Here is a 13122-nt window from a genome sequence, read left to right as displayed (position 1 = left end):
GCTTGTTTTAGGAGATAAAAGGCACCTTTGTGTAAAACTTCACTTATTGAGGAACTCAAGTTCAAAAAACAGAACTCAGAAAAGAACTTACCTGCTCTATCAAGCCAAAACAGTTCTCTCTTTCTTCATCAGAAGACTCCAGCTGTTCAATGTTATGCCGTGTTCGGTAATTGCGGTATTTCCGTCTATGCAGTCTACGTTTAGACTGTATTAATGAAGACTCAGAGTCACTCTAATTTACATAAGAAGTGAAAAAAAAAAAGAAGTTAACATAAAAGTATGTGGCAAACTTTTATGAGGGTGGCTAAAGGTGAAAGGGTGGCTAAAAGCACTGCTGCTTAACATAAAAGTATGTGGCAAACTTTTATGGGGGTGAAAGGGTGGCTAAAAGCACTGCTGAAGGTAAAAACTGAAAGGACCTCATCACATCAGCCTGATCCCATCAAAACTCCTTTTCACAAGAAATAATTTTCCTGTAAACCAATAGTTTTAAATTTGCTGATCCATTTAGTAGTTTTTCTGAGAAATTGCTCTTAATAAAGTACTGTAAGTGATAGGTCCATTCACATTACCCGATAAATATATTTACAGAATCAAGACATTAACTGCCTACAATGTGCAATTCTGAGAGGACCAGAAATCCACAACTCCCTCCAGTTAAGGGGATCGTGCAATAGAATTCATGCATCAAATTGTTTTGTACTGCAAGACACAGTGAATCAGGCAATTATCTTATAAAAGCAGACCAATAACCAGTTTTTCCTTCTTAATGATCTATTGAAAAAATAGGTAATGAAAAAAAGTCATTCAAAACAAGGCAAGTCTGAAAAATTTGCCCCATACACAAAACATTGCCATCTAAAGTAAAACGACAAGGAAAAAGCAATATAGCCTATAATTCTTCAAATACAGAACCTTGAACATTCTCATTTGCACCTCAATGCTTTTGCATAGACCTGCAACAACTGCCTTTGAAACTTCAACTTCAGTAAAACCAGAATGGCATGAAATCAAGCCTGCCTTTAGAAATTACTACCAAATACCTTTGGTGGAAGGAGGCAAGACAAAGAATTCTAGGTATTTGTAAAAATAAATCAAAACTTGTCCACTGCAACAAGTGGAAGATGAATCAACAGAAACCTTTGAGGATCATCCATTTGGAAACATCTGTTTTCATTTTTTTAAAACCATGTCTTATTCCTGGAAGCAGCTGCATACCTTTTCCAATGACTCAAACGACTTTTTCTTCTCTGTTGCATAAAGATCTCTCTCTTCTTCCCCTTTGGCAATTCGATATTCTTCCTGCTTCCTACAAGAAAGTAATGAAAATCTAATTGTACATGTGTTTTGACAATGCTGAAAAGTTATAAGGTCCATTCTCTTTAAAGTGTCTATCTAAAAAACCCTAATTCCATTACATTATTAATTTCAGACATTATTATTACTCAAACATCTATAACACTTGGCCTCTGATTTCCAGAGCGAGTAAGCAATATGGATATTAAGGAAGTCTTCCCTGCAAATATCAGAATATAATAAACTTTTCCAATTCCGTATTTAATCCACATTTTTCCCTTTTCTTCCTACCTTCCAACACTGGGAAAGCTTTTTGAAAATTTCAGAGATGTGACAGCACATATAGCTGCACCACTAAAAAGAAATATTTAGCTACCAATATTAAGCCTCCTTTTCACAGACGCATACTGATAGGACTTTTGAAGGCAGCTGTTTCAGCATTTCAAGAGCCCAGTTCTGCTTCTGGTCATAGCACATCATCCTCCCCGAAGTCTCATAAAAGCACAATCTCTTTGACCTCTTTCATGTAAATAAATTTAACCTATATCCCTTTATTTTGGAAAATGAAAAAGATCTAGGTAATACAGCCATCCTTTAAGTTGACTTAGAATATTAAAAGATGGGAGAATCATTCTCTATGAAGCTAAAGCAACTTCCACTTACTTTTGTTGAATGAACTTTACAATTACAAGTTTTTAAGTACAACTGACCATAATACCAAATTATTTCAATTTGTACCATGTATCTACTTTAGCTTAGGTCTAATAGCACTAGATTTAGAAAAAAAAAACCATGATGAATTCTTTCTAATCACATCTGCAGCCCAGTAAGCTATCTACAAACCTGAGTAAGCTTGGTGGTATTTCTGGTACAACAACTCTTCGTCTCCAAGCCTGCAGGTCTCGCTCAGTGGCCATCTGACTTCGTGGAGCATTCTGATGCATCTGACGCACACCTTCAACTTGCCCACTACGTCGCAGACCAATGTTGGGAGGAGACTGGATGTCAAAACTTGGTCTTCTAAAAGCTAAAATATAGAAACAAAAACATTTGTCCAGACTACATAGAATTGGAGCCATGTTTCTTTCTACTACAAGATAAAAAATTAATACCTGACACATATATATCTTCATGACTGCAACTACATGACTAAATGACTAGTCATCACCTTCAGGAAATCATATGTCTTGTAGAAAATACAGTAATATTACAGATATACTTTTAAAATGGTTATTTCTACTACTATTTTAATACAGTGCAAGGATGTATAATGTGACAGAGGTGTTCTGAAACGGTTTCTGGCAGCTAAGGCTAATGAGTTCTCAAAAGCACTTCTGCGGAGCTGAGCTTACATAATTAAAACTAGAAGGACACAGATCAGAAGAGTGGTTTAAATCTGTAGAGAAGGAAGAGGGGGAACTCAGTTTGAATAACAGTAAAATACTAGTTTTGCAAACTTTAGAAGAGTTCCTGTAAGTTCTATAAGTTTTTAGTAGTCTACAAATATTATTCAATATGCAGCACTCTGCAAGAAATACAAGTAATACTCTTTAAAAGGAAAAGCAAAAGGCTTTGTTTTGCAACTTAATCATAGGAGTGGCAGTGTTTTAATAATAAAAAGATCATAACCAGATATCCCTATACTAAGGGAATCTAAGCCCTCCAAATAACACTAAAATTAAAACCTGTCTGAAGTATTTTATACAGTGTAATAAAAACAGAGTCAGAACAATTACCTAAGAATTTATCAGCAAGTACTAACCTCTTCTAGGTGTTCCTTCCCCACTTTGTAGACCACTTGAAGCAGATTCTTGATCAGCTCCAATTCTTTGATCTTGTTCTAGCTGCAATTGTCTAATCATGCCATCGAGAATGCTGGGCTCCAAGCCTTGGTCATCCTGATCAACTGTCTGTTGGCCTATAACTTGTTCAACCACTTCTCCATCACCTTGCAAGCGTGATACAAATAAAATGAATGGATTCAGTTAACTAACTGACTAAAGCAAATGATCTCATTGTTCACATCAGTGAGACATGTTCTACAACTAGACACAATGAAAACCATGCTTGAAATTATTCCATTTGCTTAATCCAAATGAGACATTTATGGAGTCTACAACTCAAACACAGTTTGTGCATGTCAGTGCCTGCAGAAAAGAAAAGAACTAAGACATCCATTTGAACAACGAATTATTTTTTTTTTTGCTTGTTTATAAATAATATTCACTGTGGGACCTTTCAGCATCTTCAGGAGAAGTAAACACACAATAGCTACCATGTGAGAAAACAATGGCATTTTTAAACTACCAATGTCACGTCTACTCTGCTCCCATTCAAAATTACTACAGTAACTCTAACTTCTGGATGTAGGTCTTTTGTGAAATTGCTCTTACTTGTTGCTACGTATCCAAGTTGAGGAATCAAATGTTCATCAGCACAATTCTCTCTTCCTGGCACCAATCTTTGATATTTTGTTGGATGAGGGTTTCCATCCACATCTACTAAGAAGGGAGGGGGCATGAGATGAGGTGCCTGTTGAGTCTGCTCATCTAGGACATAATTGTTAGAGTCTCGAATAAGTGGCCTGTAGTCAGTATGGAAGAACATCTGATCAGGAATCTAGAAAGAAATAAAGTTTTTGTTATCAATTTGAAAAAAAAATGCTAAAGAACAGAAAAAACAAGTGACACTAAAATATCTAAAATCTCCTTAAAGCTAAAAGAAAGGGCAAGTTGCCAGTAACTTTTAAAAAGAGTTATACATAGCTACAATTAACCTGCATGGGTGTTGCAGCACTCCTGTTTTTTGATAGTGCTTTTGCAGGCAACAAAATGCTTTTAGAAAACAATACTTGAAGTAACTTAAAGCAAAAACACTGCTTACACTTAAGAATATTTTACATGTAATTTATTTTTTCCCCACACAATTAAGAAACACTTCCTTGGCTTCCTTGCAAGGAAATAATTGTCCTAAGTTCAATATAAGCTCTCAAAATAAAGTTCTTTCTTAATCATGCAATATCCACCAGGAATTTCTTCTGCAGCTAAAACAGCCTGTTAAATCCATGCAGCTGAAGGAAAACAGTTACACAAGCATTAGATCACAGTCAGAATTTTGCTCCTAGCGATGATGAGCAAGATGAAGAATTTAAATTTCAATTTCAGCTAAGAACGTAGAGCAGGAAAAAAATAAATCTATAAAATGACAAACATGGAATCACCATTGCAACTTCCAAAAAAACTGACAGGGAAGCGAAGAAAAGCATAGGCTAGAACTGCACTTTTGAGAGCTACTTTGAAAAAAACAGAAACACATGTATTTATCAAAACAAAAATGAAACAGGCTGATAAATGTTTTGCTTTTTTGAATCTATCCCATATAAATTTTTCTAACACTTCAAAATCCAGTTTTGGATAAATATTTACTTTTACTTATTAAAATAAGCTTGAATAAGGAAAGGCCTAAAGAACTGTACGTTATAACTGAAATAAACCAGCAAATTATTCTTAACATACAAACAAGTCGGGTTTTTTGTTAATTAGAATGCAGTGCAATAAACTATTTTCAGAAATAGAAGTAATTTCTTTCAAGAAAGAGGCTGAACAATTAACATGCAAATTAGCTAGCTGGAAGAAGAAAACGTATTCCAGAAGATTTTCCAAAAGCTACTCTCAAGGGAATGTTAAGACACTGGTTGTTTCTGCTGTGCCAGGACCACATGTACAAGAGAACTCTCAGACATCAAGGAACCCGTTATATTTAGATCATGTACACATACAAAACTCTTTTTTACATATGACGTTTTAGAGGAATGAATGTAACTAATCTAATTTCAGTTAGAAGCTTGAATAAACACTTCTAATAAAAAGCTGAACTTACCTTTTCGTAAGGCTTGCTACAGCCAAACCCAAATATCAATAGATGCCCATGAGAATCTGTACATGCAAAATGCTGCCCATCTGGTGAAAATTTACAGTCAAAAACAGCACCATGTCCTTGGCCTTCGATCTAGATTGAAGGAAAGAAACTCAAGACTATCTGACCATTTTTTTTGAGCAAACAAAAATGCAGCATCAAAAATTAATTACTGTATCAAAAGCACTCATGCACCTCTTAAATAACTCTATTAAAGCACAAATAATCTCATTACTTCAGTTTACTTATTTTCCCCTTGATACGTAAATTTATGTCCCGAACCACAGAGTTTTAAAAAATGCATTAAAGGGTATGGAAACTTACTGTTAAAAAAAAAAAGCTTTTTGAGGCTTTTTAGCTGTTAGTATACCGCTTAGAAGTAAATTGCAGCTAATAGATACTGATTTTGTTAAACCACTTTCAAGAAAAGCACAGGGAATCTTAAAGCTAAAGAAAAAAAAACAAACATCACTTTGCTATTGATGGTAAACAGAAAAAAAAAATTAAAAAATTAACATGAACACTGGATCATAACTTAAGCCTCAGAGAAAAAAAGCTATTTTAAAGTGTTGATCATGAGCTGTCAAATGGAGTGGGAATGAATGTCACGGGAGCTCTTGAGAAGAACTGCACCAATCCACTAATGCTTAGGGTAATAATATTATAGTTTTTAAGACAGTTGAGAGTACAAGTATTTGTCCATAAGACTCTTGAAATAATGGTCCTTTCAAGTCTTTTAGATGGCACCTCATCTCAATTAAGGAAAACTGTTACTATGAATGAGCTGCAAGATGATCTTTAGGAATAAAGAGTAGAAAAGCCCTGTTGTTAACTTCTCACAACACCTCACAGACCAAGAAGTCCTGATCAGCTGGTGAAGTCCGAAGAGCTCAGATACTGACTATAATGAAAGTAAAGTCCTGCTCTGCTCCCCTGCACCTCACATTCCTCACACCCAACCACACATTCTTACAACTCAGCTTCTTTGTCTCAGAACTTACCAAGACATCCCTAACCAAATTCAACTCGGAAGCCCTACAGGAAAGTAGCAGTAAATGGAAGTTGGGGGGGAATACTTTTGCAGAAAATTAGTGAACTGATTCGCTTTAGTAAAAGGTCCAGTGAGAGGCAACTGATTCAAAGTGGAGAATGGGTGGGCAGCTGAGAGCAGACAAGAGAGACAATCCCAGTTGTCCCCTTCTGCAACATTAAAACTGTTAAAACTGGCTCCTGGTCACTTTGCACCCACAGTTACAATAACCAAGAAATTCAAAAGTAAAAGCTCCAGAGAAGTTAATACATTTTGAGAGTTTTGGGGTTTATGGTGGGTTTTGGTTGCTTGGTTTTTTTCACCCAAAAGATGCAGGGAGTGTGTGTCCTGGGGACAATTTCTTAAACTAGTATGTGAAGACACTGCTGTGTTCTGAGGAGGAAAAAAAAAAAAAAACGGTTTAGAAATTGTCTTACCATGTTAAAATAATGCTTTGTTTTTGTGCCTTTGGTAATGTCCCAGATAAAGATGTTGCCATCATGACCCGCAGATAGCATTATCCTGGAATCAAAAGGATGGGGCTCCAAGACAAATACTTCATCCGCATGCCCCTAGAATTTCAAATTGGACATCACATGCAAATAAGGGAAGATAAATCCACATCAATAGGGTACGTACAATAGGGACTCAAGTACTGTACTCTCCTCACACTCACACTTCTGGAAAATCAGATCCCTACAAGCTGCCTCCAAAAAATATATGGACTTTTACAAATTCCACAGTGTATCTTCCAAACTGCTACCTGTGACACTCAGGTAGGGCAGAACCCCAGGCAGCCAGAAAGACTTTATTATTCTAAATTTAATACATTTCTAGATTCAAGCAAGAACTCTAGAAATATGAAGCTTTTGCCAAATGACAGTGAACTACTGAATGCACAAGTATGTTACTGGACAAAAATTTTTATTTATTCCACAGGGGACTTTTTTGGGGATAAATTGAGGGATATTTATTCCACAGGGGAATTTTTTGTGGGATAAATTTTTATTTATCCCACAGCAACTAGGGAAAGGATTGTTCAAATGCAGGAGGAAGAAGCTAGTTTTGGCTGAAAAAAATCCAGGGAACACTACACTTGCTTTTTATTTATACACAGCTTTCAAGACAAATCAGATCTGATTAGGAACTCAACATGTACATATCATTGCAATTCTAGGAAGCCCATCTACTTCAAAAAGCAATCAAATTACATACCACCAAGTCATGAAGCAATTGTCCTGTACAGGAATTCCACACTTTGAGCAGATGATTATTCACAGCCGTAACGACATAGTTATCATTTTGGTTCCAAGCTATCATGGTTACTTTAGGCTTCATGAATTTGTCTTCTTCTGAACACATTTCACTGTTTTAAAGAGTTGAACAGGCATGAGATTTTTAATTAGCCCATTTCAATCTCAAAATACTGAAAAATAACCCCCTGTCACATGTTAATAATGAGACAAGGGAAGGGAAGCTAAGGATTAAATTTGTTTTGAAACTTTTGCCCATAAACTTCATTCTTTTTGGAGCAATCAACTATAAAGCAAATCTGGATTTCTAGCATAACTTATGTCATAGAACACGATAACCTCTTTCCCATTTGAGATGCGGGGTGAAAAGGCTTTCCTTCTTCATGGAGTCTTGTCTCTTCTACAATTAGAGTCCTAACATAAATCCTTAAAAAAAATGGACTTCTTACAGCCAAGAGCTTTCCAACTAAAAACTATTTCAGAACAGCTTTTTCCAACTAAAACCTGTTTTGGTAGCTAACCTCTAAATTAACTAAACTTTTTTCTGATTTCCAATATAACATAGTTATTTTGTATTAACCTCAATCTACTTTCTCATTTTTCTCCCCAAAATACATTTATAGGACACTGTAACACTCCTTCTCAGCATCTTAGCCAACTGAAGGAACAAACTTTCTTTGAAAGATACCTTCACACAGTTATCTATATTCCATGTCAACTAGTAGCCTCTCTTAAAAAAAAGACCCTTTCTGAATTATACACACCTACAATTGTATGAATTAACCCAAAGAGATGCCACAGTCAAATCTCAAATATTAATACCTCCTCCTTTCTCAAGAAAACCATTTCCGCCCCAATGGCTGCATCACAAGAAGAGCTTGCAATCAACCTCCAATCAACTAGTGTACCCAAGGTTTGTTTTCCATGTTTGTTCCCCCCCTCATTTAATCACCTACAAATTTATTTCTGCATTTCAGTCTACAAAAGTTTACTGAACATTCTGTACTACTTTAAATCATCTATCCTTCAGGTTTATTGAGTGCCATGTAATATCCTGATCTTCATCTGTAATAGCACTGTTGAAACTGTGTGCCACCAGCATATTTCATTAATGCACTTTTCAAAACAGTACAAAAGAATCAATTAAAATAGGCAGCAAGATCAGTCCTTGAGGAAACAAACCTACTACGAACGCACATTTCAGCCCCCCAAAGACCACACCACTTGATCGTAATATTGCTAAGGCCTGCTCTAGTTTGACTAGAGAAGTTAAGTGCGGTTAATGAGTTTTGCAAAATTTCTGACTTTACATAGCAGATAAAAAAAAAAGACAACACTTTACCTACCCTGGTAATCGATCGGACATATCCAACAAAATACTCCTCCATTCTGCTTGCTCAAAACGCCAGATTCGAGCTGTTCCATCTCTACTGCCACTTATGAACCTTGAAGAAGTTTTAAAAGATAGTTAATTCATCTTCAAAAGAATCTGCATTAAAGTATATTCAGAGTTACACGCTACCACAATTTAAAACATTACAATGAAAGACTCATAGAAGTGAATCTTCAATTTGTGTGCAAGGGAATTCTTTACAGTTACCTGTCTGTTAACTTTCTTTCCAGAAGCACCTGAAAGAGTTTTTCTGAACTGAAAAACTGACTTAATTTGTCAAAACACAGAGAAAAGAGAAGCGAGTTCCAGAAGTTAAACTCAATTCACAATGTCATCCTCCACTCCTTCCCAATTACAATAATTCAAGAAGTGTTTAAAGTAAACCATTCTGAAATTGTAGAGTGTCAGGTAGTAAAGTAGAGGAAAGAAAAACACAGCAAAACCTGAGATGTTCCCACCCACAACTGTGCATAAAAGATAAGACCACCAGTGGTTTACTTTAAGATACCAAGGTGTAAACCACGGCAGTTGAGACTTCCATTGCACAAACTGCTGAACTATTCACTGCAGCAGAATGGAAATTCATGAAGAGAGGAACTGAAAGAAACATTGTGAAACATCCAAAGATTATCTCCCCAGTCCAGGAATCACAACCCTAAAAAGGAGAGATGACATACCTCCCACAGAAAAAGTGTGCATGCTAGGTATATCATGACTGCGATAATTTGTTGTGATTAATTTTAATAATAAATTTCCAACACATTCTGTAGAAAGGATCACCAAGCAAAAGAGCAGTTTTGCCTTTTTTTTTTTTTTTGATACTGCCTTGAAAAGTAATCCATGCAGGCAACATGATGGCCCCAAAGACAATAATAATTGCAGAAGAACACTTCTAAAAGGAAGACAACTACAACTTCCAAACTGAATGTAGATTATTACCCTTCTCAGTCACAGTTACCTGGCTTTCGAGGAGAGGAAAAAAAAACAAAACAACCCCACACAAAAAAATAAAGCTACAACTTATGATTGTAGATGTAGGTCTACCCTGAAGGCTAAAATCTGTATCTTCATTAGTGATAGGCCAATCAGAGATAAACTTTGACTCCATTCTGTACTGCAAGTACGGGAGAAGTTTTACAACTGGAATTTACACAATACTCTCTCCCAAGCCCCCCAAATCAACTGCAAAATACTGCTAAAGCTATTTCCTTAAAAAATAATAACAGCCAAGAAAAAAATTAAAAGGATTAAAACTTATTGTAGATCATTTGCATTGCATTTTCCTATTTCTATTTTCATCCTATACTTCCTAAAGCTGAAAGGAAAGGAGGGATAAGAGGAGATTTATGAAGCCACAAATACACTGGGTATGTTAAAAAGTGGTAACATTCCTCCAGGTAAATAAAAAACATAGCCAGTCCAAAGGCATTTTCTGACAAAGATAAATAGAAAGCTGAGGCAGAAATTTAACTGTAGTCTCCTGGATTGGTCCAAATTTCCCCTTTGAGTTCAAAATAAGTAGAATTTTCTTACTGGATACCTCCAGGGCCAAACAATAATACATTCTTAATTCCAAAATATTGTATTGTTTGTTCACATTTGAGGACCTTTCAACCTACCTGTCACCACTGTTAGAAAACTGAATGCTGTCAACTTTGTCCTGTAAGGAAGAAAACTTTGTTAGAAATTACATTTTTAAACAGGAAATATGGTTTTTGACAAATCTGAGCTTAGTAAAATCTGAAACAATGAAAAAACTACATATAATTTATTCTGTAAAGGAATACACAATTAGCTATTCATTTTTATCACAATAAAAAATAGAGGAAAACTAAATAGCACACTCAGATGAGTTTATCTTCAGAACTGAAAATTTTTCTACATACAAAATACGTATTGATCAAGCTTTATCATTATAACATAAATGCCTGAAGTCAGGTTCAGTATTACAGAAAACATATTAAGGTAAACAAAATGATCAGGATGAGTATTTTAAGAGGTGCCCTTGAAAGAGCTTTAAGAGCTCAACTACATCTAAATTTTCTATAGTAGAACTACCGAGTCTTTGCACATTGTGTGCTGAAAAAACACGACTCAACCTTCAGCACATAAATATAAGCCAAGTTTCCCTTAGAGTCTTTAGAATACAGAGTCTGCTGGACTAAGGTACAGAAATATTAGAGTATTTTATTTAAGAAGTTCTTTTCCTAACAGGTACTGGTTATACCAAGAAGGCAAGCAGAGACAAATAGCAACATGCTACATAAAGCACATGGGGAAACAACATTAAACCAGCAAGCCAGCTCATTAATTAGGAATTATAAAGTAGCTTGCACACTTACTGAAGACATGAATAAAGGTCAAGATGAACAAAAGTAAAATTATGGGAACTCAATGCCATTTAAAGATTTAACACAAAAGGTGTCAAATGGTAAATACCTTGAGTGAGAAAATTCATGTTCTCAGCCTATCTACTTACTGTATACAGCATACCATATGTGGGTGGCTAAGCACACTTCTACCAGAGGAAAGCAACTGAGCAAACCACACACTTTAAAATTAGAGAAATCACAGAATCGTCTAGATTGGAAGGGACCTTTAAAATCATCTAGTCCAACCATCAACCTAACTCTGATTAAAAAAAACAAACAAAGAAAACCATAAAAAAAACAAAACCAAACACCACATTGAAATTATGGGAACTCAATGCCATTTAAAGATTTAACACAAAAGGTGTCAAATGGTAAATACCTTGAGTGAGAAAATTCATGTTCTCAGCCTATCTACTTACTGTATACAGCATACCATATGTGGGTGGCTAAGCACACTTCTACCAGAGGAAAGCAACTGAGCAAACCACACACTTTAAAATTAGAGAAATCACAGAATCGTCTAGATTGGAAGGGACCTTTAAAATCATCTAGTCCAACCATCAACCTAACTCTGATTAAAAAAAACAAACAAAGAAAACCATAAAAAAACCAAAACCAAACACCACATTGCTAAACTATGTCTCTAAGCACTATGTCAACCCGTCTTTTGAAAACCTCCAGGGATGGAGCCTCAACCATTTCTGGGGGCAGTCCATTCCAGTGCTTAATAATGCTTTCAGTGTAGAAATTTTTCCTAATATCCAATATGAATGTATGCCATCCAGTTGAAAAGACAGAATTCTAAATATCATCTTGATATATTCCAGCCTTTAAAATGGTTGTCAGATTGAGATGACCAGCTGAAATTTTCCATAAATTCAATAAAAGAACATTGCTACAAATCCACTAACAACATTAACTTGCCACTTCAATACTCCTTGAAGTGACTAATTATTCAATTTAACAATCTTACTTACAGCATGACTTTCCAATTCAGCTATTTTCTCAGGTGTTTCAGAGCCAAAAAAATACATCCTGATGACATGGTCAGTGCTGCCAGTTGCTAAAAACATACCACCTGTAAAAAAAAGCAAGCAACAATTAAGATACTGTATAAGAAATTAAAACAGATCACCAACATTTCTCAGACGCCTATTTTTAAAAACACTAATCTGAAGAGTGCCGTATTTTTGATGCTCTTCCACTGACATACATACGTGGAAGGAAATCCCCCCCGCCCCAGAAAGCATCTCAACCATAGTAAAAATAAATAATCACACTCAGTGTTACAAAGATTTTAGAATATATAACTATGGGAAAAATGAAACATTTAACAGTACTAATTGTGCACACAAGCCTTTGATTATGGCGAATATGGCTAGTCATCATCAGAATTATCTACATGACTCTTTCATTGTACTATGTGTCTCATTTGTAGCATGTGAATTGCTTCGAAACTGGGTAGAAGCATTAAGTCAACCAGTATAAGTACACTAATATTTAGCTGTGGTGGCAGCAATGCCAGGATCTGCCTCCTGGCATGTGTAAGTGCTGTCAAAAAAAAAACCCCAAACACAACCCAAAGCTATATCCTGACAACGTTAACAAGTTATACTTTGATTTGTACTTTATTTCTGAAATTCCCAAGTTTCTTCTAATGTTCAAGCTGCCTGGTACCAGTAAGCCTTCCCACAAGTCACCTACGTGATTAGAATGAAAGACTACAAGCCAGGAGCAAAGCACATTTACAGATTCATTTGTGGTTTTTAAGAAAGAAGAGATTTTATGACTATCCCTGCATACAACTAGTACAGAATCAGGACCTCCAGCTATTGGCAGAAACCACTTCCACTGCTGTGACTG

General features: G+C 35.7%; 1 protein-coding gene across 1 annotated transcript in view; it reads right to left on the bottom strand.

Annotated features, from left to right (window-relative positions):
* Nucleotides 1-13122, bottom strand: part of BRWD1 (bromodomain and WD repeat domain containing 1) — a 55051-nt gene that overhangs the window by 30292 nt on the left and 11637 nt on the right. The window contains exons 11-21 of the mRNA XM_014938200.1: nucleotides 12237-12337; nucleotides 10507-10547; nucleotides 8841-8939; nucleotides 7457-7607; nucleotides 6679-6813; nucleotides 5176-5304; nucleotides 3690-3915; nucleotides 3059-3244; nucleotides 2140-2323; nucleotides 1219-1309; nucleotides 92-232 (exon numbers count right to left, since the gene is read on the bottom strand). Of these exons, the coding sequence (XP_014793686.1) occupies nucleotides 92-232; nucleotides 1219-1309; nucleotides 2140-2323; nucleotides 3059-3244; nucleotides 3690-3915; nucleotides 5176-5304; nucleotides 6679-6813; nucleotides 7457-7607; nucleotides 8841-8939; nucleotides 10507-10547; nucleotides 12237-12337 (1484 nt within the window). The remainder of the gene's footprint in view (nucleotides 1-91; nucleotides 233-1218; nucleotides 1310-2139; nucleotides 2324-3058; nucleotides 3245-3689; nucleotides 3916-5175; nucleotides 5305-6678; nucleotides 6814-7456; nucleotides 7608-8840; nucleotides 8940-10506; nucleotides 10548-12236; nucleotides 12338-13122) is intronic.

The sequence above is a fragment of the Calidris pugnax genome, unplaced genomic scaffold (assembly GCF_001431845.1).
Source record: "Calidris pugnax isolate Ruff unplaced genomic scaffold, ASM143184v1 scaffold25, whole genome shotgun sequence".
NCBI lineage: Eukaryota > Metazoa > Chordata > Aves > Charadriiformes > Scolopacidae > Calidris > Calidris pugnax.
The sequence above is the reverse complement of the archived record's forward strand: the minus strand, read 5'-3'. Positions and strand labels throughout refer to the sequence as shown.